The sequence below is a fragment of the Physella acuta genome, unplaced genomic scaffold (assembly GCF_028476545.2).
Source record: "Physella acuta isolate Inbredline_101_S28 unplaced genomic scaffold, ASM2847654v3 ptg000483l, whole genome shotgun sequence".
In the NCBI taxonomy this organism is placed as follows: Eukaryota; Metazoa; Mollusca; class Gastropoda; family Physidae; genus Physella; species Physella acuta.
The window spans coordinates 218,647-243,487 of NW_026732002.1; the positions used below are offsets into that span (position 1 = coordinate 218,647).

At 40.2% G+C, this 24,841-nt stretch overlaps 4 protein-coding genes across 5 annotated transcripts in view; 3 read left to right on the forward strand and 1 right to left on the reverse strand.

Annotated features, from left to right (window-relative positions):
- Positions 1-1,031: 1,031 nt before the first annotated feature.
- Positions 1,032-24,841, forward strand: part of LOC131944146 (uncharacterized) — a 28,585-nt gene continuing 4,775 nt past the window's right edge. Inside the window, exons 1-6 of one of the 2 annotated variants that reach the window (XM_059304663.1) lie at positions 1,032-1,121; positions 20,406-20,471; positions 22,193-22,309; positions 22,992-23,143; positions 23,579-23,701; positions 24,472-24,618. In XM_059304663.1, the coding sequence (XP_059160646.1) occupies positions 20,411-20,471; positions 22,193-22,309; positions 22,992-23,143; positions 23,579-23,701; positions 24,472-24,618 (600 nt within the window). In that variant the 5' untranslated portion in view covers positions 1,032-1,121; positions 20,406-20,410. Of the gene's footprint in view, positions 1,122-19,504; positions 19,634-20,405; positions 20,472-22,192; positions 22,310-22,991; positions 23,144-23,578; positions 23,702-24,471; positions 24,619-24,841 lie in introns of those variants that run through there. The other variant, XM_059304662.1, reaches the window with a different exon arrangement.
- On the reverse strand, positions 4,585-5,171 carry LOC131944136 (uncharacterized protein PFA0635c-like). The gene is made up of 2 exons (XM_059304649.1): positions 5,073-5,171; positions 4,585-4,935 (listed from the first exon to the last, which is right to left on the reverse strand). The coding sequence occupies exons 1-2, from the start codon at positions 5,169-5,171 to the stop codon at positions 4,585-4,587; spliced, it is 450 nt and encodes a 149-aa protein (XP_059160632.1).
- LOC131944148 (uncharacterized) lies at positions 5,185-12,097 on the forward strand. Its single transcript, XM_059304665.1, has 7 exons — positions 5,185-5,190; positions 5,372-5,506; positions 6,865-7,011; positions 7,204-7,309; positions 9,155-9,308; positions 10,205-10,381; positions 11,887-12,097. The coding sequence occupies exons 3-7, from the start codon at positions 6,931-6,933 to the stop codon at positions 11,999-12,001; spliced, it is 633 nt and encodes a 210-aa protein (XP_059160648.1). The 5' UTR covers positions 5,185-5,190; positions 5,372-5,506; positions 6,865-6,930; the 3' UTR covers positions 12,002-12,097.
- LOC131944137 (putative uncharacterized protein DDB_G0282133) lies at positions 12,145-14,071 on the forward strand. Its single transcript, XM_059304651.1, has 2 exons — positions 12,145-12,156; positions 13,139-14,071. The coding sequence occupies exons 1-2, from the start codon at positions 12,145-12,147 to the stop codon at positions 14,069-14,071; spliced, it is 945 nt and encodes a 314-aa protein (XP_059160634.1).

Below are 24,841 nucleotides of genomic sequence, written 5' to 3' on the forward strand. Positions count from 1 at the left end.
CGGTTTGGGCAAGTATCCAGGAAGCTAGTTAGTAGGTAGTTAGTAGCACATATCCTAATAGAGAATACACACAGGTAGCCAGTAGCCCATATCCTAATAGAGAATACACACAGGTAGACAGTAGCACATATCCTAATAGAGAATACACACAGGTAGCTAGTAGCCCATATCCTAATAGAGAATACACACAGGTAGCCAGTAGCACATATCCTAATAGAGAATACACACATGTAGCCAGTAGCACATATCCTAATAGAGAATACACACAGATAGCCAGTAGCACATATCCTAATAGAGAATACACACAGGCAGCGAGTAGCACAAATTACCCATATGCCATATGTTTTACATTGTAACACATCGCTGTATTCCAGCACTATTGGCCAAGATTCACGCTCGCAAGATTTGGCCACCTTCAGTTTGTGGCAACATTTGGCCAGCGAACCAAAAAAATAAATAAAATAAAATAAATACAATTTTAAAAGATTCAAATAACTACTCAAATCTTATTCGTTTTGTAAAACTGCCAGGTATTCAAAAGTTTTGTAAAACTGGCCGGTAGTGTAGGTAGACGCTTGCCTCGACCCATACAGGCATTGTTTACATTTAGATAACTCAGTCTTAGGAAACAATGTCACACGTCTAAGAAATTCGGATAGGTAACGCATTGATGAAACGCTCTAAAAATATTTCGTCAGACTTTCATCTGAGACCGCGGCAACGTGCGGGGACGGGCACGCTAGTATGCGTTATTCAAAGCAACTGGAATCGAATGTACATGGATGTGTGACATTATTGTACGAAAAAAAAAACATTTATGTTTCTCTGAAACTAAGAAAATATTATTTTCTTAAATAAATATAATTATGCATCAGAAAGTAATTTTCTAAATTATAGAAAGTAATTAGCAACGTTTAAAATTATCAGTATCGATTCTCAATATCTGTATCTGAGTATCGCTTCTCAATATCTATAGCCGAGCCGTAAAGTGGACGAGACGTGTGAGAACAAACGACTGGAGATGTGAGTAAAGCTGACACACCTGTGACAGGTATGGCTGCAGCCAGCGGATATAACCTGCAGCATCCGCAGGCCTGACAGCAAGGGGACATAACTCACAGGTATGTAGTTGTCTCTTGGCCTGTGTCCATGTAACATTTAAACATTCAGATAAATTAAAAATAAATTAATGTATCGTTGTCTCAGCATAAACTGGTGATTTCAAATTGTATTAGTGTATTTTAAAAAAAAGAGTCAATGAATTACATCTTGTGTAGACAACTAGATACGTTAATGAATATCTGTTCATGAAAGTAAATTGATTTCTATTTAGTATGGAGACTGCCGAAAAATATTACCTCCCTTCTGTGATATACCTTGAGCAGTAACTTATTATTATCTCTTCAGTGACTCTAACAGTAAAATATTACCTCCCTTAAATGATTTGACTATGTCTGAATAAGAAAAAAAACATGTTTGTTTAAAAGTTTGTCAACGATGAAATCTTTATTGCAGGTAAAATGTCAGGACACCTGATCTTATTTCTGCTTGGTGCAGTGCTAAGGCAGGCTGCTGCTCAAGGTAAGACTCACTTTACAGGTGTTATATTAGTTCACCTTGTGTCAGGTGTAATATTAGTTCACTTTGTGTCAGGTGAGATATTAGTTCACCTTGTGTCAGGTGAGATATTAGTTCACCTTGTCTCAGGTGAGATATTAGTTCACCTTGTGTCAGGTGAGATATTAGTTCAACTTGTGACAGGTGTAATATTAGTTCACCTTGTGTCAGGTGTGATATTAGTTCACCTTGTGTCAGGTGTAATATTAGTTCACCTTGTCTCAGGTGAGATATTAGTTCACCTTGTGTCTAGTGAGATATTAGTTCATCTTGTGTCAGGTGTAATATTAGTTCACCTTGTGTCAGGTGTGGTATTAGTTCACCTTGTCTCAGGTGTAATATTAGTTCACCTTGTGTCAGGTGTAATATTAGTTCACCTTGTGTCTAGTGTAATATTAGTTCACCTTGTCTCATGTGAGATATTAGTTCACCTTGTGTCAGGTGTAATATTAGTTCACCTTGTGTCTAGTGTAATATTAGTTCACCTTGTGTCAGGTGTAATATTAGTTCACCTTGTCTCAGATGTGATATTAGTTCACCTTGTGTCAGGTGAGATATTAGTTCACCTTGTGTCAGGTGAGATATTAGTTCACCTTGTCTCATGTGTGATATTAGTTCATCTTGTCTCATGTGTGATATTAGTTCACCTTGTCTCATGTGAGATATTAGTTCACCTTGTGTCAGGTGTAATATTAGTTCACCTTGTGTCAGATGTGATATTAGTTCACCTTGTGTCAGATGTGATATTAGTTCACCTTGTCTCAGGTGTAATATTAGTTCACCTTGTGTCAGGTGTGATATTAGTTCACCTTGTGTCAGGTGTGATATTAGTTCACTTTGTGTCAGGTGTGATATTAGTTCACCTGGTGTCAGGTGAGATATTAGTTCACCTTGTCTCATGTGTGGTATTAGTTCACCTTGTCTCATGTGTGATATTAGTTCACCTTGTCTCATGTGTGATATTAGTTCATCTTGTCTCATGTGTGATATTAGTTCACCTTGTCTCATGTGTGATATTAGTTCACCTTGTGTCAGGTGTGATATTAGTTCACCTTGTGTCAGGTGTAATATTAGTTCACCTTGTCTCAGGTGTAATATTAGTTCACCTTGTCTCATGTGTGGTATTAGTTCACCTTGTCTCATGTGTGGTATTAGTTCACCTTGTGTCAGATGTGATATTAGTTCACCTTGTGTCAGGTGAGATATTAGTTCACTTTGTGTCAGGTGTGATATTAGTTCACTTTGTGTCAGGTGTGATATTAGTTCACCTTGTGTCAGATGTGATATTAGTTCACTTTGTGTCAGATGTGATATTAGTTCACTTTGTGTCAGGTGTGATGTTAGTTCACTTTGTGTCAGGTGTGATATTAGTTCACCTTGTGTCAGATGTGATATTAGTTCACTTTGTGTCAGGTGTGATATTAGTTCACTTTGTGTCAGGTGTGGTATTAGTTCACCTTGTCTCAGGTGTAATATTAGTTCACCTTGTCTCATGTGTGATATTAGTTCACCTTGTGTCAGGTGAGATATTAGTTCACCTTGTGTCAGGTGTAATATTAGTTCACCTTGTCTCAGGTGTAATATTAGTTCACCTTGTCTCAGGTGAGATATTAGTTCACCTTGTGTCAGGTGTAATATTAGTTCACCTTGTGTCAGGTGTAATATTAGTTCACCTTCTGTCAGGTGAGATATTAGTTCACCTTGTGTCAGATGTGATATTAGTTCACTTAATCTCAGGTGAGATATTAGTTCACCTTGTGTCAGGTGAGATATTAGTTCACCTTGTGTCAGGTGTGGTATTAGTTCACCTTGTCTCAGGTGTAATATTAGTTCACCTTGTCTTATGTGTGATATTAGTTCACCTTGTGTCAGGTGAGATATTAGTTCACCTTGTGTCAGGTGTAATATTAGTTCACCTTGTCTCAGGTGTAATATTAGTTCACCTTGTCTCAGGTGATATATTAGTTCACCTTGTGTCAGGTGTAATATTAGTTCACCTTGTGTCAGGTGTAATATTAGTTCACCTTCTGTCAGGTGAGATATTAGTTCACCTTGTGTCAGATGTGATATTAGTTCAACTTGTGTCAGGTGTAATATTAGTTCACCTTCTGTCAGGTGAGATATTAGTTCACCTTGTGTCAGATGTGATATTAGTTCACTTAATCTCAGGTGAGATATTAGTTCACCTTGTGTCAGGTGAGATATTAGTTCACCTTGTGTCAGGTGTGGTATTAGTTCACCTTGTCTCAGGTGTAATATTAGTTCACCTTGTCTCATGTGTGGTATTAGTTCATCTTTTGTCAGATGTGATATTAGTTCACCTTGTGTCAGGTGAGATATTAGTTCACCTTGTGTAAGGTGTGATATTAGTTCACTTAATCTCAGGTGAGATATTAGTTCACCTTGTGTCAGGTGTAATATTAGTTCACCTTGTGTCAGGTGTAATATTAGTTCACCTTGTGTCAGGTGTGATATTAGTTCACCTATGTTAAGGCCCAATGATTTAGTGATAAGTTGATTGATAATTGTGATAGAATGTAACCAATGAATACATGTGACCAACTGACCTAACGTCCAAAGTCTAACGTCACGTGACCTTTGACCTGCAGGTGGACTATGTGGCACCCACTCCTGCGTCAGTGACGCCATTTGTGTCAGCAATACCTGCAAGTGCCCAAACCCGCCGTTTGTACGAGGAAACGGACGTTTCGCGTGCTACAGAAACAGTAAGGTCTTTCTTATGTTGTAGTGTACGGACGTTTTGCGTGCTACAGAAACAGTAAGGTCTTTCTTATGTTGTAGTGTACGGACGTTTCGCGTGCTACAGAAACAGTAAGGTCTTTCTTATGTTGTAGTGTACGGACGTTTCGCGTGCTACAGAAACAGTAAGGTCTTTCTTATGTTGTAGTGTACGGACGTTTCGCGTGCTACAGAAACAGTAAGGTCTTTCTTATGTTGTAGTTTTGTTTAACTGTCTGTATTGTCTGTCTTGGCTGGTACATTGTCTGTCTGGGCTGGTATATTGTCTGTCTTGGCTGGTATATTGTCTGTCTTGGCTGGTATATTGTCTGTCTTGGCTGGTATATTGTCTGTCTGGGCTGGTATATTGTCTGTCTTGGCTGGTATATTGTCTGTCTTGGCTGGTATATTGTCTGTCTGGGATGGTATATTGTCTGTCTGGGATGGTATATTGTCTGTCTGGGATGGTATATTGTCTGTCTGGGCTGGTATATTGTCTGTCTTGGCTGGTATATTGTCTGTCTGGGCTGGTATATTGTCTGTCTTGGCTGGTATATTGTCTGTATTAGCTTTGTCTGTCTGTTGATGTAAGCACAGACTTATTTCTCTCTCGAGATGTAGTGCATATTTGCTGAGATAAACAGACTTTTCTCGCCCTCCCCCCCCCCTCCCCATTAACAGACGAGGCGGATGCTGAGGTGAGGAACGACCCAAACTTGAGGACCTTCAATGGCGAGACGGTCAACTTCCCCTACCCCTGCCGCTATCTGCTGGCTCACGTCAGGCAGGAGATGAAGTCTGGGGGGGTCGGTCATCGGCTCCTGCGAGTTTCAGGTCCGGCCTGGCTGTCGTAATTCCCTGTAATGTAGTGGACGCCAGTTTATGTCGTAATTCTCTGTAATATACTTGACGTCAGTTTATGTACGAATAATGTCTTAACTTTTCATTATTGTATAATTGACGTACATCTACTTAGACTTAAAATATCCAGCTAATGAAATAAACACGTGAGCAGGTCCACGCGTTCAATGCACGAGATTTGGGCAAGTTTTATGTGCGCGGCTACGAGGTGGCACTACAAGCCACCTACAACAGCAACACCTACCCCGTGTCTGGCTTCTCGTCGACCACCTATGGAGACATCTCGACTGTAAGACACACACGTTGTATGGACATCTTCCTTCATACAGCTTTCTCTCTCGTTATGGACATCTTCCTTCATACAGCTTTCTCTCTCATCACTTTATGGACATCTTCCTTCATACAGCTTTCTCTCTCATCATTTTATGGACATCTTCCTTCATACAGCTTTCTCTCTCATCACTTTATGGACATCTTCCTTCATACAGCTTTCTCTCTCGTTATGGACATCTTCCTTCATACAGCTTTCTCTCTCGTTATGGACATCTTCCTTCATACAGCTTTCTCTCTCGTTATGGACATCTTCCTTCATACAGCTTTCTCTCTCATCACTTTATGGACATCTTCCTTCACACAGCTTTCTCTCTCTTTATGGACATCTTCCTTCATACAGCTTTCTCTCTCATCACTTTATGGACATCTTCTTTCATACAGCTTTCTCTCTCTTTATGGACATCTTCCTTCATACAGCTTTCTCTCTCTTTATGGACATCTTCCTTCATACAGCTTTCTCTCTCATCACTTTATGGACATCTTCTTTCATACAGCTTTCTCTCTCTTTATGGACATCTTCCTTCATACAGCTTTCTCTCTCTTTATGGACATCTTCCTTCATACAGCTTTCTCTCTCTTTATGGACATCTTCCTTCATACAGCTTTCTCTCTCTTTATGGACATCTTCCTTCATACAGCTTTCTCTCTCTTTATGGACATCTTCCTTCATACAGCTTTCTCTCTCTTTATGGACATCTTCCTTCATACAGCTTTCTCTCTCTTTATGGACATCTTCCTTCATACAGCTTTCTCTCTCTTTATGGACATCTTCCTTCATACAGCTTTCTCTCTCTTTATGGACATCTTCCTTCATACAGCTTTCTCTCTCTTTATGGACATCTTCCTTCATACAGCTTTCTCTCTCTTTATGGACATCTTCCTTCATACAGCTTTCTCTCTCTTTATGGACATCTTCCTTCATACAGCTTTCTCTCTCTTTATGGACATCTTCCTTCATACAGCTTTCTCTCTCTTTATGGACATCTTCCTTCATACAGCTTTCTCTCTCTTTATGGACATCTTCCTTCATACAGCTTTCTCTCTCATCGCCATGTCGCCTTTTATTAGCAATATGATAAGTTCTTAAACAATATCATTTTATCCTGTGTTTGAATTTAATGTTTTTTAAAAGTCTTATATTAAGCCTTTTTATTTATAAATAAAGATTATAATTTTAAAAGTTTATGTGGTCATGTCGCATCAAAATTGTATTTTTCTGGTCATTTCATGTCCTCATCATGTCTTGTGGTCAGTTCATGTCCTGTGGTCAGTTCTGTTATTTACGACTATGATGCTGTATATGCCACTAACCAGGTTGTGACATTTGAAGACAACACCTATGCACCAAACGGCCCCTACCCCTATGCTGGCACCAGCACTATGATCAGGGTCCCTGCACCTTCCGGCGTTAAGGTCAAACGCTATTTATCTAGCTCAGTCACACAAGAATACATCTTTCAGGTGAGATTTACACTCAGTGTTGTAAGGGTCTTAATACACACACACACACACACACACACATATATATATATATATATATATATATATATATATATATATATATATATATATATATATATATATATATATATGTATGTTGTAAGAGTCCAGAAGAAATAGGAATGTAAACTTGTCCTAAAACTTCCTCCCCAGGTTAACGACTGTGGGTTCAAGCTGACCTTCATACCATACGACACGGTGTTGAGAATCAACTCTCCCAGAACCCCTGGCATTTCCCTCAACATCGACAATGATTTTAGTGAGTACAGATTGTCCATCGACGTCATGGTGATGAGTTTAAGTCTGATGACGTCATCGTGATGAGTGGAAATCTAATGTCCTCATGTTGAAGTAGTTTCGACGTTCTTGTCTTACTTAATCATATTTTTTCTCTTACCAAATCTTACAGATCCTGTATGTAATGACCAAATCTTACATACCCTGTATGTAATGACCAAATCTTACATACCCTGTATGTAATGACCAAATCTTACATACCCTGTATGTAATGACCAAATCTTACATACCCTGTATGTAATGACCACATCTTACAGATCCTGTATGTAATGACCAAATCTTACAGATCCTGTATGTAATGATTACATCTTACAGATCCTGTATGTAATGACCAAATCTTAGAGATCCTGTATGTAATGACCAAACAAATTCTGTATGTAATGACCTAACAGATCCTGTATGAAATGACCATATCTTACAGATACTGTATGTAATGACCAAATCTTACAGATACTGTATGTAATGACCAAACAGATCCTATATGTAATGACCAAATCTTAGAGATCCTGTATGTAATGACCAAACAAATTCTGTATGTAATGACCTAACAGATCCTGTATGAAATGACCATATCTTACAGATCCTGTATGTAATGACCAAATCTTACAGATCCTGTATGTAATGACCAAACAGATCCTGTATGTAATGACCAAATCTTACAGATACTGTATGTAATGACCAAAACAGATCCTATATGTAATGACCAAATCTTAGAGATCCTGTATGTAATGACCAAACAAATTCTTATGTAATGACCTAACAGATCCTGTATGAAATGACCATATCTTACAGATACTGTATGTAATGACCACATCTTACATACCCTGTATGTAATGACAAAATCTTTCATACCCTGTATGTAATGACCAAATCTTACAGATCCTGTATGTAATGACCAAATCTTACATACCCTGTATGTAATGACCAAATCTTACAGATCCTGTATGTAATTACCACATCTTACATACCCTGTATGTAATGACCAAATCTTACAGATCCTGTATGTAATGACCAAATCTTACATACCCTGTATTTAATGACCAAATCTTACAGATCATGTATGTAATGACCAAATCTTACATACCCTGTATGTAATGACCAAATCTTACATACCCTGTATGTAATGACCAAATCTTACATACCCTGTATGTAATGACCAAATCTTACATACCCTGTATGTAATGACCAAATCTTACATACCCTGTATGTAATGACCAAATCTTACATACCCTGTATGTAATGACCAAATCTTACAGATCCTGTATGTAATGACCAAATCTTACAGATCCTGTATGTAATGACCAAATCTTACAGATCCTGTATGTAATGACCAAATCTTACAGATCCTGTATGTAATGACCAAATCTTACAGATCCTGTATGTAATGACCAAATCTTACAGATCCTGTATGTAATGACCAAATCTTACATACCCTGTATGTAATGACCAAATCTTACATACCCTGTATGTAATGACCAAATCTTACATACCCTGTATGTAATGACCAAATCTTACAGATCCTGTATGTAATGACCAAATCTTACAGATCCTGTATGTAATGACCAAATCTTACAGATCCTGTATGTAATGACCAAATCTTACAGATCCTGTATGTAATGACCAAATCTTACAGATCCTGTATGTAATGACCAAATCTTACAGATCCTGTATGTAATGACCAAATCTTACAGATCCTGTATGTAATGACCAAATCTTACAGATCCTGTATGTAATGACCAAATCTTACATACCCTGTATGTAATGACCAAATCTTACATACCCTGTATGTAATGATTACATCTTACAGATCCTGTCTGGATGTCTGGCTCGCAGGTCCTGGCCCTGGCGCCAGTGAGCGCGGGGGGTCAGCTAGTGTCAGAGATCCAGGACATGTACCCCTACCTGTGTCCGGCTAACGCCATGTTGCACCGCGCATTCACCAGAAGTGTGCTACAGAACCAGTGAGTTGGTTAGCCGTACCCTCCTGGGCTGATCTGTGTGTGCGTGCGTGTGTGTATGTGCGTGTCTGCGTGTGTGTTTGTGCCCTACCCCACCCATCTGCCCTACCCCACCCCCTGCCCTACCCCACCATCTGCCCTACCCCACCCATATGCCCTACCCCACCCCCTGCCCTACCCCACCCATCTGCCCTACCCCACCCATCTGCCCTACCCCACCATCTGCCCTACCCCACCCATCTGCCCTACCCCACCCATATGCCCTACCCCACCCATCTCCCATACCCCACCCATCTGCCCTACCCCACCCATCTCCCATACCCCACCATCTGCCCTACCCCACCCATCTGCCCTACCCCACCCATCTCCCACACCCCACCCATCTGCCCTACCCCACCCATCTCCCATACCCCACCATCTGCCCTACCCCACCCATATGCCCTAACCAATTTGCCCTACCCCACCCATCTGCCCTACCCCACCCATCTGCCCTACCCCACCATCTGCCCTACCCCACCATCTGCCCTACCCCACCCATCTGCCCTACCCCACCCATCTCCCATACCCCACCATCTGCCCTACCCCACCCATATGCCCTAACCAATTTGCCCTACCCCACCCATCTGCCCTACCCCACCCATCTGCCCTACCCTACCCATCTGCCCTACCCCAACCATCTGCCCTATCCCACCCATCTGCCCTACCCCCCACCCATCTCCCCTACCCCACCCCCTGCCCTACCCCACCCATCTGCCCCACCCATCTGCCCTACCCCCACCCATCTGTCCGACCCCACCCCCCCTGCCCTACCCCACCCACCTGCCCTACTCACCAATCTGCCCTACCCCACCCACCTACCCTACCCCACACATCTGCCCTACCCCACCGCTGTATTACAGCCCTGGTGCCAGCATGCGATGTGGTGCGGTCAGTTCCAGCCTTTCCTCCTGTAACCAGACAGAACTGGACACGCTCTACGACCTGAGTTCCTACATCTTTGGCGACTACACCCAGTTTACCCGCTGTATATCTGGCAGCGACCCGGCATCAGATAACGTGCTACACCTCTTCCAGCTGTAAGTCTCACCCCACCCCACCCCCAATCTTAGCTTGTTGATGACGTGCTAGTTAGCAGACGTGATGACGTGCCAGTTAGCAGACGTGATGACGTGCCAGTTAGCAGACGTGATGACGTGCCAGTTAGCAGACGTGATGACGTGCCAGTTAGCAGACGTGATGACGTGCCAGTTAGCAGACGTGATGACGTGCCAGTTAGCAGACGTGATGACGTGCCAGTTAGCAGACGTGATGACGTGCCAGTTAGCAGACGTGTTGACGTGCCAGTTAGCAGACGTGATGACGTGCCAGTTAGCAGACGCGTTGACGTGCCAGTTAGCTGACGTGATGACGTGCCAGTTAGCAGACGTGATGACGTGCCAGTTAGCAGACGTGATGACGTGCCAGTTAGCAGACGCGTTGACGTGCCAGTTAGCAGACGTGATGACGTGCCAGTTAGCAGACGTGATGACGTGCCAGTTAGCAGACGCGTTGACGTGCCAGTTAGCAGACGTGATGACGTGCTAGTTAGCAGACGTGATGACGTGCCAGTTAGCAGACGTGATGACGTGCTAGTTAGCAGACGTGATGACGTGCCAGTTAGCAGACGTGATGACGTGCCAGTTAGCAGACGTGTTGACGTGCCAGTTAGCAGACGTGATGACGTGCCAGTTAGCAGACGTGATGACGTGCCAGTTAGCAGACGTGATGACGTGCCAGTTAGCAGACGTGTTGACGTGCTAGTTAGCAGACGTGATGACGTGCCAGTTAGCAGACGTGATGACGTGCCAGTTAGCAGACGTGTTGACGTGCCAGTTAGCAGACGTGATGACGTGCCAGTTAGCAGACGTGTTGACGTGCCAGTTAGCAGACGTGTTGACGTGCTAGTTAGCAGACGTGTTGACGTGCCATTTAGCAGGCGTGTTGACGTGCCAGTTAGCAGACGTGATGACGTGCCAGTTAGCAGACGTGTTGACGTGCCATTTAGCAGGCGTGTTGACGTGCTAGTTAGCAGACGTGTTGACGTGCCAGTTAGCAGACGTGTTGACGTGCTAGTTAGCAGACGTGATGACGTGCCAGTTAGCAGACGTGATGACGTGCCAGTTAGCAGACGTGTTGACGTGCCAGTTAGCAGACGTGATGACGTGCCAGTTAGCAGACGTGATGACGTGCCAGTTAGCAGACGTGATGACGTGCCAGTTAGCAGACGTGTTGACGTGCTAGTTAGCAGACGTGATGACGTGCCAGTTAGCAGACGTGATGACGTGCCAGTTAGCAGACGTGTTGACGTGCCAGTTAGCAGACGTGATGACGTGCCAGTTAGCAGACGTGTTGACGTGCCAGTTAGCAGACGTGTTGACGTGCTAGTTAGCAGACGTGTTGACGTGCCATTTAGCAGGCGTGTTGACGTGCCAGTTAGCAGACGTGATGACGTGCCAGTTAGCAGACGTGTTGACGTGCCATTTAGCAGGCGTGTTGACGTGCTAGTTAGCAGACGTCAACCCTTTGACTGTGTCCTCTACAGACACGCCAATTTTTTCTGCGACCAAATGTGTGTCAAGGCACAGATACAGGCCATCGTGGGTACCTGCCCCGCCCCTCCTGAGTACACAAACGTGCTGAACTTGTTGACCTGCTAGCGCCCCTGACCTTTGACCCTCTGACCCGCTGACTCTGGTATCCGAAGGATTGCCTTGAAAACTTTTCTTGATTGGAGAAAAAAAAAAGAATTGAAACAAAATTGTCATTTTTATATTGTTGTGTTGATGGTGTAGCCCTAAATATGGCAGATGAAGTAGAGCTAATCTATAGCAACTGTGTGGTCACTACAACACCTAGCGACTTGTCTTTGCCACATGTGTCTGTAGCACCAGTCACGTGGCGAAATACACTAACAACACACACACACAGACACAGACACACACACTATGTCACTGCCTCTCGCCTGAATAATATCATTTGGGATATTCTAATGTGTCACAAGTATTTGAACAATCGTCCATTAGGGATTTTTACAAGCTTTTATTTAACTCACTTCCTCGTCCGTCGTCAGTCTCTGTCTAGATCGAAACGCCCGAGCGAAATTGCAGGCACTTCTAACTGACAGATACGGTTCGTAGTTGGTACGTGGGTCAAGACATGAAGACATCATGACATTCAATTTGACTTAATTGGATGCCTAATTAATTTTTTTTCAAAAACTTTTTAACACAAAATTTTTAAAAAAATGGCATCGCAGAGCGTGAACCAAGTGAATAACAACAACATGTGTACAATAGAGCGGAGAATTTGTTCTTTACACATGGAACATTGGTTACTTATTATCAAGTTAATTAAGCATCGAGTCTTGACCTTGCAACTGCAAAAGTTTGAAATAGACCGTTCAGTAGAAGTGAGCTTTTCTCAGAAATCGGGAATAGCGTAAAGTACTATTTTCGGTCTACGGAAATCACCCAAAAAATTGAAAAAGAAAAGGACCTTATACACATTTATTTAATATCCTCCACCTAACTAAAACGGTATTCAAATTATCGGTATTTAAGAAACCAGATAAAGAGTAAAGTACCACTTCCGGTGTTTTGAGGTCAACCAAAACCTGCGTATATTATGTAACTTATTGTAACACTCCTATGTGAAGTTTCATCCACCGAACTGAAATGGTGCTCTAGTTATTGGCTTTTATGTGACCGGAAGCGTCAGTTCCGGTTAGTGGAAATATCTTTTTTTTAAAAACGACAAATTTTATAATACTTATAACTGAAATGTCGTCAACCTAGCAAAAACGGTACTCAAGTTATCGCGATGACAGACATACAGACAGATTGAAGGACACACGCACTGACGGACGGACGAACTACACGGACCTAAACATCAACACGGACCTAAACATAAACACGGACTTAAACATCAACACGGACCTAAACATCAACACGGACCTAAACATAAACACGGACTTAAACATCAACACGGACCTAAACATCAACACGGGCCTAAACATCAACACAGACCTAAACATCAACACGGACCTAAACATCAACACGGACCTAAACATCAACACGGACCTAAACATCAACACGGGCCTAAACATCAACACGGCCCTGTTTGACCTAAACATCAACACGGACCTAAACATCAACACGGACCTAAACATCAACACGGACCTAAACATCAACACGGACCTAAACATCAACACAGACCTAAACATCAACACGGACCTAAACATCAACACGGACCTAAACATCAACACGGACTTAAACATCAACACGGACTTAAACATCAACACGGACTTAAACATCAACACGGGCCTAAACATCAACACGGACCTAAACATCAACACGGAACTTAACATCAACACGGGCCTAAACATCAACACGGACTTAAACATCAACACGGACTTAAACATCAACACGGACCTAAACATCAACACGGACTTAAACATCAACACGGGCCTAAACATCAACACGGACCTAAACATCAACACGAACCTAAACATCAACACGGACCTAAATGTCAACACGGACCTAAATGTCAACACGGACCTAAACATCAACACGGACCTAAACATCAACACGGACCTAAACATCAACACGGACCTAAACATCAACATGGGCCTAAACATCAACATGGGCCTAAACATCAACACAGACCTAAACATCAACACGGACCTGTTTGACCTATACATCAACATAGACCTGCCGAAGACAGTTTGAATCACATCAATGTCCAACGACTTGAACGATTTGTAATCGATTAAGTAATTTGTGATCATGTGATGAAGGTTTGGTCGATATGGGGCGGGGGGGGGGAGATGCTGGTTAGATTTTAACATAGACTTGTAAATGTTTGCAAGTTTGACACACAAGCTAGCGAATAACGCACATACACGCAAACACACACACATACACCAGCCTATTAGTACTAGATCATCATATTAAAGGTATAGAAAGATTAAACGGACATCTATACATCATAAGATCTACGATAAAGAATGGCTAGACTAAGATCTGTTTATCATAAGATTTACGGTAAAGATTGGCTAGACGACTAAGATCTCTTCATCAAAAGATTTACGGTAAAGTGTTGCTAGACTGAGATCTGTTCATCATGAGATTTACGGTAAAGTATGGCTAGAATAAGATCTGTTTATCATAAGATTTACAGTTAAGAATAGCTAGACTAAGATCTGTTCATCATAAGATTTAGGGTAAAGAATGGCTAGACTAAGATCTGTTCATCATAAGATTTAGGGTAAAGAATGGCTAGACTAAGATCTGTTTATCATAAGATTTAGGGTAAAGAATGGCTAGACTAAGATCTGTTCATCATAAGATTTAGGGTAAAGAATGGCTAGACTAAGATCTGTTCATCATAAGATTTAGGGTAAAGAATGGCTAGACTAAGATCTGTTTATCATAAGATTTAGGGTAAAGAATGGCTAGACTAAGATCTGTTTATCATAAGATTTACTGTATGCTAGATCTGGCAGCGGAAGCTACAGACATGGTGTTCACATGGAGTCATGTTGAGAAATTGGCACAGGACAGAGGGCTCTTTAGATCTTTGGTTGTCGGCCCATACCCCAGCAGGACAGAGAACTTTGGTTGGCGGCCCATACCCCAGCAGGACAGAGAACTTTGGTTGGCGGCCCATACCCCAGCAGGGTTAGGGCAGTGATGATGATGTTGCCTTGGAAATATATTGCTTGGAAATTAGTAGTGGCTGCCGACAAATTTTGAACAGGCCCAAAATAATGATTTAATACTTAACATAAATAAACGTATTTGAAAAAAAAATCGATAAAATAAATGCAACAATATAAGGGAAGTAACCAAATTATTACTCGTGAGAAGTTTTTGTGAAAAGATTTATCGTTACTTGCAATGAACATATTGAAGGAATCGGATTTCCTTTTTAAATGCACATTGCTAAAACAGGATGATTGAGAATATTATCAGAAAATATCTTTATAATTTTTTTAATAATTTCAAACGTTCAACAAATAATATGAGGAAATATACGAAATAAATAAAACATGACAAAACTTAACATAAATTTCTATTTGTACATTTGTTACTTTAAACATATAATTTGTATTCCCATTTCTCATTCTAATAATATAAAAACAATATCCATCAGTCGTCGGAGCTAATATTTTTTTTCTCAATAAACAATTATAAAAACCTTTATAGCAACAAAGCTTTTAAATGCACGGAATAAAAAAATAAAATGTATAAGATCTCAAGAACGATCATAGTTTTTGTGAAAGAAAGCTAATTGATTAATTGTCCATACATTTAAAAGCTTGTAGCTATAAAGTTTTTTTAATTTTTATTTTCTACTTTTTAGGGATTCCTAACTTACGAAGTCGACACGCCAAAAAAGAATTTGCTTTAAAACGCCATCGGTAGCTCGCGATATCTGAAAGACGATTATCTGCTAATTATCTGCCTAGTGAAACCAGTTGTACTCAATCATATTTTACAAACGACAGCAAGTTCTAAATCTTTTTACCTCCCCTTAGTTTCAAATCGTTTAAAAACTTCATTACCTGCCCCTATTAGCCTTCACCAGATCGACCGGCTCTACGATTGTAAACATTCGACGTGAACCACAGCTCACCAAACTGGTCGGTTGATAGCGTCTGGTAGTCTAGCTAGTTATCTCCCCTTCTGTTATTGAATATAGTAATGTCTCGAGTGATTTAATTTTATTATCTCCCCTAGATTTCAAACCCGTTCAATTAATTTTTAATGACTAATTAACCATCTAATTAAATAAAATAATATATAGACGTGTATTGCCACCGAAATGGAACGTACCTTAAAGCTTAAACGAAATCACTGCATTAGAAGTGTGTCAAAATTGAGTTACAAGATTTGCCACAAACCCTGAAACAGACGTTGCGAACTAAATAAAAGCTTGTTAAAAAAAACGGAAAATCTTCCAACCGTTGAAAAATGAATTCTAAAAAGGGAGGTCAGAAAATTAATTGTGGTTAAAACAGTTTCATGAGTTACCTTTCCTGGCGTTCGGCAGTTTTCTTAGTTGGATATATTTTTTGGATCAAATTTAATTTACATAGGACACTAAATTCTATGCGACAGACTTAAACATATTACCTGAACAAAATAAACCGCGAGTGATCTCCCCTAAACTTTCTCGAATATTCTTATATAAAATAGCAGGGGATGGGAACTCGGGCTATAGACATGATTTTTAATCCATTTTAAATACTTAAATTTTTAAAAATAGAATAAAATCTCGTAGACAAATTAATTGCACACCAAGTGTACGCCAAATCAAAAAGCGCATAACAGTGCGCAATATTATTAGTACTTTTAAAATTTACATTAGTTTTTTGAGAAATCGGAAGTAGCGTAAATTACTTCTTCCGGTCAACGGAAATTACTCAAAATTTAACAGAAGGTAGAGAATTAGATCTTTTACTTACATGTGAAATTTCATTTATCTATCTGAAATAGTACTTAAGTAATAGGCTTTTGAAAAATTCAAAGTAGGAAAAGTACCACTTCCGGTTATCGGAAATCGCTCAAAAGTTGATCCGGATCTACGATTTTGATAAAATACTTATATATGAAATTTCATCAACCTAGCTGTAACGGTACTCAAGTTATCGTGTTACACACACACAGACAGACAGACAGACACACAGACAGACACACAGACATACGGACAAGATTGCAAAATTATGTTTTTCCGTATCAGTGAGGTGTAAAACGTCGAGATTTGTAAAAATCTCGATTTTTTTTTTTGCACGATTACAAGACTTTCTCTATACTTCGTATATACGAGAAAGTAAAAATCATAGATTAGCTTGACTGTATGGTATCTAACTAAGCATGTGTTTGTGTCGGGGTGTGGTGTGGGGGTGTTGTGTGTATTGTGTAGGTGGGGTCTGTGGGTGTGAAGTAGTTGGTGGACACGTGAGCTGTGTGGGGTGGAGTGAATGTGTGGGGCAGGGTGTATTTATTTCCAGTCCATTCTTTGGGCATCAATTATTGTTGTTTTTGCATTACGAGACGGGTGGGGTGGGGTAACGTGGATACTAGATGCTAACCACACATTAAAACGCATACTCTACACCCCACATCATAGGCGTAGTGACATATTCGCCCGGGGCGAATTATCAACTCTGCGCCCCTTCCCTCATATGTATAGTTATTCAAATCGGCAATGGCAAAAAAAGCGCCCCCTCCCCACCCCAGGTGGGAAATATCGGGAGCCCTTTTTACCAGTCACTGTCCCTTAATGGTTTTTATTGCAATTTCCATAGCTTCAACTGTGTATAATTTAGTAATGCAGCTTAAAATGAGTTTTTTAAATTTATTTTCCTACCCTGATCGGCGTCCCAATTCAGTCGGCACCCGGGGCAGCCACCCCACCCGCCCCCACCCCCAAGCTACGCCTCTGCCCCACACTAAACTACCTGACATAACACAACTTAGCTCACTCATCTCTCACCTGACACCACACACCACACCACAAAACATTCACACACCACTTCACCACCATAAACTTTAAAGTATGACACCGATTGTTTTGTTATCTTTATAGTAGGATTTTAAAGTATTTAATTTATACGATTCATTTATTTTGTAATTAAAGAAAACCGTACTATTTTTTTTTGTTTGTCTGCTGATTTATTATAAAATATAATGTGATGTCTTACAATGCGCTATGATGTATTTCTAAAGATGAAGTCTGATGTGTGTGATGTTTCTCATGTCTATCTGATGATGTGGTGTGATGTTTGTCATGTCTGATGATGTCTGTCAGTGTTTGTGAATAAATGATGTTCAAGGATGTCTCTCTGATTTCTCATGATGTATTAGAACATCTCTGTCCAAGTGTACTCAACGTCCCCACCCCCACCTCCCACCCCCTGCACCCCGGACAACCTCCCCTTCAAAGCATGTTTATCTTGAATTTTGTTTTGAAATGACGGACGGTTGTTTGAAAGGTTCGTCAGCTGCGGTCGTTCATTAGCTGCGTCCCCTCATTAAAAGTTATCGCCCTGTTAATGACACCTGTAAACTTGGTCATCTTTCATCGCGTGACCTGGATGTTTCCTAACTCGAATCGATCAAGACTAGTAAGGTGGGGATCGATTCTGTTGGCTTACACTCGCTCGCTCTCAACACCTAGCTAGCCAAGTATGGTCTCGGACTACGAAATTAACCGCTTTCTGTGAATTGACAGTGTTCGTATCTTGGAACACTTTTCCTCCAGCTTTGAAGCAGTCCTCAGAAAGATGAAAACATATAGTTTACATCCACATACCCCCCCCCCCATCACACACACACACACAGAATACGTGAGAGGTATTAGCAGGGATAAGACACTGCTGATAAATTTGACCCTAATTCTATCCCCCCCTCCCCCCACAGGTCATTCTGACCAAATGTTGTCTCACGTGACTACATTGCTGTGAACCCGTCGCTCAGAGCTGCCACCACAAGCTAGTTCAGGTTGTTCGTAATTAGAATCACACTTCGGAACTCGTAAAGTTCAATCTCTCCTAATGTTCGTATAGTGGAGCTGCATTCTGTAATTTTATAACTGTACGTGCCTGCAAATCTCAACATCTCAGAAGTACGTGTCTGCAAATCTTAACATCTCAGAAGTACGTGCCTGCAAATCTCAACATCTCAGAAGTACGTGCCTGCAAATCTCAACATCTCAGAAGTACGTGCTTGCAAATCTCAACATCTCAGAAGTACGTGCCTGCAAATCTCAACATCTCAGAAGTACGTGCCTGCAAATCTCAACATCTCAGAAGTACGTGCCTGCAAATCTCAACATCTCAGAAGTACGTGCCTTCAAATCTCAACATCTCAGGAGTACGTGCCTGCAAATCTCAACATCTCAGAAGTACGTGTCTGCAAATCTCAGAAGTTCACATAACGCTGGTTTATGGGGGCATCAACACATCATGCAAACAGTAAATCTCAGTCTGGTTATCTTATGTCCAAGTTAATGACTGGATTAATGACCCAAGTTAATGACTGGAATAATGACCCTTTATTTTGTTCTTTTGGATTTTGTTCTTGACCTGCCGAGCACGTGACCCGGGCAACCAATGAGAGACGAGGTGAGATAAATTAACGGCAGGCCATAAACGGACGAGACGTGTGAGAACAAACGACTGGAGATGTGAGTAAAGCTGACACACCTGTGACAGGTATGGCTGCAGCCAGCGGATATAACCTGCAGCATCCGCAGGCCTGACAGCAAGGGGACATAACTTACAGGTATGTAGTTGTCTTTTGTCTATACAGTTATAGGACTTGGTTATATTTCAATATGGCATCGCATTTGACTACCATTTAATTAAATTAGTAATAAAACCTATCCCATGTACCCGTCAAATAGGAAGTCGAACAAAACTCGTAAAACAAGATAAGATTTCGTTAATTACAATTGTAATTAGACTCGGCAACAAGAGAATCTGATATTCAAGTTAGAATAGCCCACTTCAAGAGTGGAGGTTTTATCAGCCTTGTGGCCAGTCTTCAAATATTTTTCGTTCTAGAAACTCGTTATATCGCTAGAACCAAAATCAAATAGGACCTAGCAGCCCAATACAAATGTTGAGGCCATCAAATAGGACCTAGTAGCCCAATACAAATGTTGAGGCCATCAAATAGGACCTAGTAGGCCAATACAAATGTTGAGGCCATAGAATAGGACCTAGTAGGCCAATACAAATGTTGAGGCCATAGAATAGGACCTAGCAGCCCAATACAAATGTTGAGGCCATCAAATAGGACCTAGTAGGCCAATACAAATGTTGAGGCCATAGAATAGGACCTAGCAGCCCAATGCAAATGTTGAGGCCATCAAATAGGACCTAGTAGGCCAATACAAATGTTGAGGCCATAGAATAGGACCTAGCAGCCCAATACAAATGTTGAGGCCATAGAATAGGACCTAGTAGCCGAATTAAAAATATTTAGGACTTGCCTGCCTAGAAAGCTTTATATATTATAGCAAAGATATATATTTTTAAATATATGTATTCAGGTAAAATGTCAGGATACCTGATCTTAATTCTTCTTTGTGCCGTGTTAAGGCAGACTGCTGCCCAAGGTAAGACTTGCTTTACAGATGTTATAGTTTTATCAAAGTTCTGTTCCTATAGTTTTATCAAAGTTCTGTTCCTATAGTTTTATCAAAGTTCTGTTCCTATAGTTTTATCAAAGTTCTGTTCCTATAGTTTTATCAAAGTTCTGTTCCTATAGTTTTATCAAAGTTCTGTTCCTATAGTTTTATCAAAGTTCTGTTCCTATAGTTTTATCAAAGTTCTGTTCCTATAGTTTTATCAAAGTTCTGTTCCTATAGTTTTATCAGAGTTCTGTTCCTATAGTTTTATCAAAGATCTGTTCCTATAGTTTTATCAAAGTTTTGTTCCTATAGTTTTATCAAAGTTCTGTTCCTATAGTTTTATCAAAGTTTTGTTCCTATAGTTTTATCAAAGTTCTGTTCCTATAGTTTTATCAAAGTTCTGTTCCTATAGTTTTATCAAAGTTCTGTTCCTATAGTTTTATCAAAGTTCTGTTCCTATAGTTTTATCAAAGTTCTGTTCCTATAGTTTTATCAAAGTTCTGTTCCTATAGTTTTATCAAAGTTCTGTTCCTATAGTTTTATCAAAGTTCTGTTCCTATAGTTTTATCAAAGTTCTGTTCCTATAGTTTATCAAAGTTTTGTTCCTATAGTTTTATCAAAGTTCTGTTCCTATAGTTTTATCAAAGTTCTGTTCCTATAGTTTTATCAAAGTTCTGTTCCTATAGTTTTATCAAAGTTCTGTTCCTATAGTTTTATCAAAGTTCTGTTACTATAGTTTTATCAAAGTTCTGTTCCTATAGTTTTATCAAAGTTCTGTTCCTATAGTTTTATCAAAGTTCTGTTCCTATAGTTTTATCAAAGTTCTGTTCCTATAGTTTTATCAAAGTTCTGTTCCTATAGTTTTATCAAAGTTCTGTTCCTATAGTTTTATCAAAGTTCTGTTCCTAAAGTTTTATCAAAGTTCTGTTTCTATTATTTTATCAGTTCTGTTTCTATTGTTTTATCAAAGTTCTGTTTCTATTGTTTTATCAAAGTTCTGTTTCTATTATTTTATCAGTTCTGTTTCTATTGTTTTATCAAAGTTCTGTTTCTATTGTTTTATCACAGTTCTGTTTCTATTGTTTTATCAAAGTTCTGTTTATATTGTTTTATCAAAGTTCTGTTTCTATTGTATTATCAGTTCTGTTTCTATTGTTTTATCAAAGTTCTGTTTCTATTGTTTTATCAAAGTTCTGTTTCTATTATTTTATCAGTTCTGTTTCTATTGTTTTATCAAAGTTCTGTTTCTATTGTTTTATCACAGTTCTGTTTCTATTGTTTTATCAAAGTTCTGTTTCTATTGTTTTATCACAGTTCTGTTTCTATTGTTTGATGAGTTCGGTTTCTATTGTTTTATCAAAGTTCTGTTTCTATTGTATTATCAGTTCTGTTTCTATTGTTTTATCAAAGTTCTGTTTCTATTGTTTTATCAAAGTTCTGTTTCTATTGTTTTATCAAAGTTCTGTTTCTATTATTTTATCAGTTCTGTTTCTATTGTTTTATCAAAGTTCTGTTTCTATTGTTTTATTATACCAATGTTTCTATTGTTTTATCATTACTATTGTTTTTATTGTTTCATAATTGTTTCTATGGTTTACGATTACATAATCGTAAGTAGTTGTTACATAATTAACGAAAAACCAAGTGATGATGCTGTTAAACGAGAATTGTTAATTTTAATGATTCGCGTGACCTTTGACCTACAGCGCTATGTCGTAACCACTACTGCATCAGTGACGCCACGTGCGTCAACAACAACACCTGCAGGTGCAATAACCCGCCATTTTCACGAGGAGATGGACGCTTCGCTTGTTACAGACAAAGTAAGTTTTGATTTGTTGTACATGGTCGATGTTGTATCCAACATTCGCTTTATCAGTAGTGTGCCCAACATTCGCTTTATCAGTAGTGTACCCAACATTTGTTGTACATGGTCGATGTTGTATCCAACACTCGCTTTATCAATAGTGTACCCAACATTCGTTGTGCTTTATTAATAATGCACCCAACACACGTTATACTATATCAATGCTGTATTCAATATTTGTTATACTGTATAGATGTTGTATCCAACATTTATTGTGCTAAATAAATATTGTACCAAACATTTAGTGCACGATATTAATTTTGGATCCAACATTTGTTGTACCATATCCTTGTTGTATCCAGCATTCCTTATGCTAAATAAATATTGTACCAAACATTTGTACTCAACATTGATGAACTATATCCATGTTGTATCCAGCTTTCTTTGCGCCCTATCCATGCTGTATCCAGCTTTCTTTGCGCCCTATCCATGCTGTATCCAGCTTTCTTTCCACCCTATCTACGCTGTATCTAACTTTCTTTGTACCCTATCTATGAAAACTAACAAGTCTATCAACATACAGAACCACAGCCAAAGTATCTATGTACAGATCTTGTAACCTGTCCGCTAATTTTGTCTTCCTCACAATTACTTTCTGTAACGTTATCCTGACATGCTCCGGCTTACCCCACCCACAGACACCGTGGACGCTGAGGTAAGGAACGACCCGACCCTGACGACGTTTAACCAGGAGACGGTCAACTTCCCCTACCCCTGCCGCTACCTGCTGTCCCACGTCAAGCAGGAGTTCAAGCTTTATGGGACGGTCGTTGGATACTGCGAGTTTCAGGTCTGACGTTAGATACAAACACACAAACAAATATTGAGTTTTGTGACACAGAAACACAGAAACACACAAGCAAATATTGAGTTTTGTGACACAGAAACACAGAAACACACAAGCAAATATTGAGTTTTGTGACACAGAAACACAGAAACACACATGCAAATATTGAGTTTTGTGACACAGAGACACAGAAACACAGAAACACACATGCAAATATTGAGTTTTGTAACACAGAGAGAAACACACAAACACACATGCAAATATTGAGTTTTGTGACACAGAGACACAGAAACACAGAAACACACATGCAAATATTGAGGTTTGTGACACACAATATATATATATATATATATATATATATATATATATATATATATACATATATATATATATATATATATATATATATATATATATATGTATGTTATTCTGCTGCAGGTCCACGCATTCAATGCACGAGATTTCGGCAAGTTTTATGCTGAAGGTTTCGAGGTGGCCGTCAAAGTCACATACAACGGCGTGTATGGCTTCTCTTCAACTACCTGGGGAGACACCTCTGGTGTAAGTCCCACATATTTCTTCTCGCAGGTGTCTAATTGCTGGACGGATGTGTGCGGTCTCAACAGGTCTGTTTCTATCATCTGTCACCTGTTTCCTGACTAGAGCTGACCACATGACTAGAGCTGACCACATGACTTTAGAGCTGACCCCATGACTTTAGAGCTGATCACATGACTTTAGAGCTGACCACATGACTTTAGAGCTGACCACATGACTTTAGAGCTGACCACATGACTTTAGAGCTGACCACATGACTTTAGAGCTGACCACATGACTTTAGAGCTGACCACATGACTTTAGAGCTGACCACATGACTTTAGAGCTGACCACATGACTTTAGAGCTGACCACATGACTTTAGAGCTGACCACATGACTTTAGAGATGACGGCATGACTGTAGAGCTGACCACATGACTTTAGAGCTGACCACATGACTTTAGAGCTGACCACATGACTTTAGAGCTGACCACATGACTTTAGAGCTGACCACATGACTTTAGAGATGACGGCATGACTGTAGAGCTGACCACATGACTTTAGAGCTGACCACATGACTTTAGAGCTGACCACATGACTTGAGAGCTAACGGCATGACTGTAGAGCAACCACGTGACTTTTGTTGTCCTGACTTTATGGTTCTTGATGATTCCATTTTGTTGTCACGTGGTGTGCAGGTGATGTGTACATGATGTAGCCACGTGATGTGCATGTGATGTTTACATGATCTAGTCACGTGATGTGATGGTGTTATCTGTATATCCACCGCCCAGGTGACGACCAAGGAAAACTTTAACAGCTACGCCCCAAACGGCCCCTTCAATGATCCCTACTCCGGGGCGTCGAGAAACGTGCCAGCCTCGGGCGGCGTTCTCATCAAGACCTTTTACAACACTGTTAACCAGCAGTATGTCTTCCAGGTTAGGTTGTGTTCTACATGTCAATACAAACACAGACAGACAGACACACATACACGCACAGAGACAGATATACAAACACAGACAGATACACATACACGCACAGAGACAGATATACAAACACAGACAGATACACATACACGCACAGAGACAGATACACACACACACAGACACAGACAGATACACACATACCCGCACAGACACACACACACAGACAGATACACAC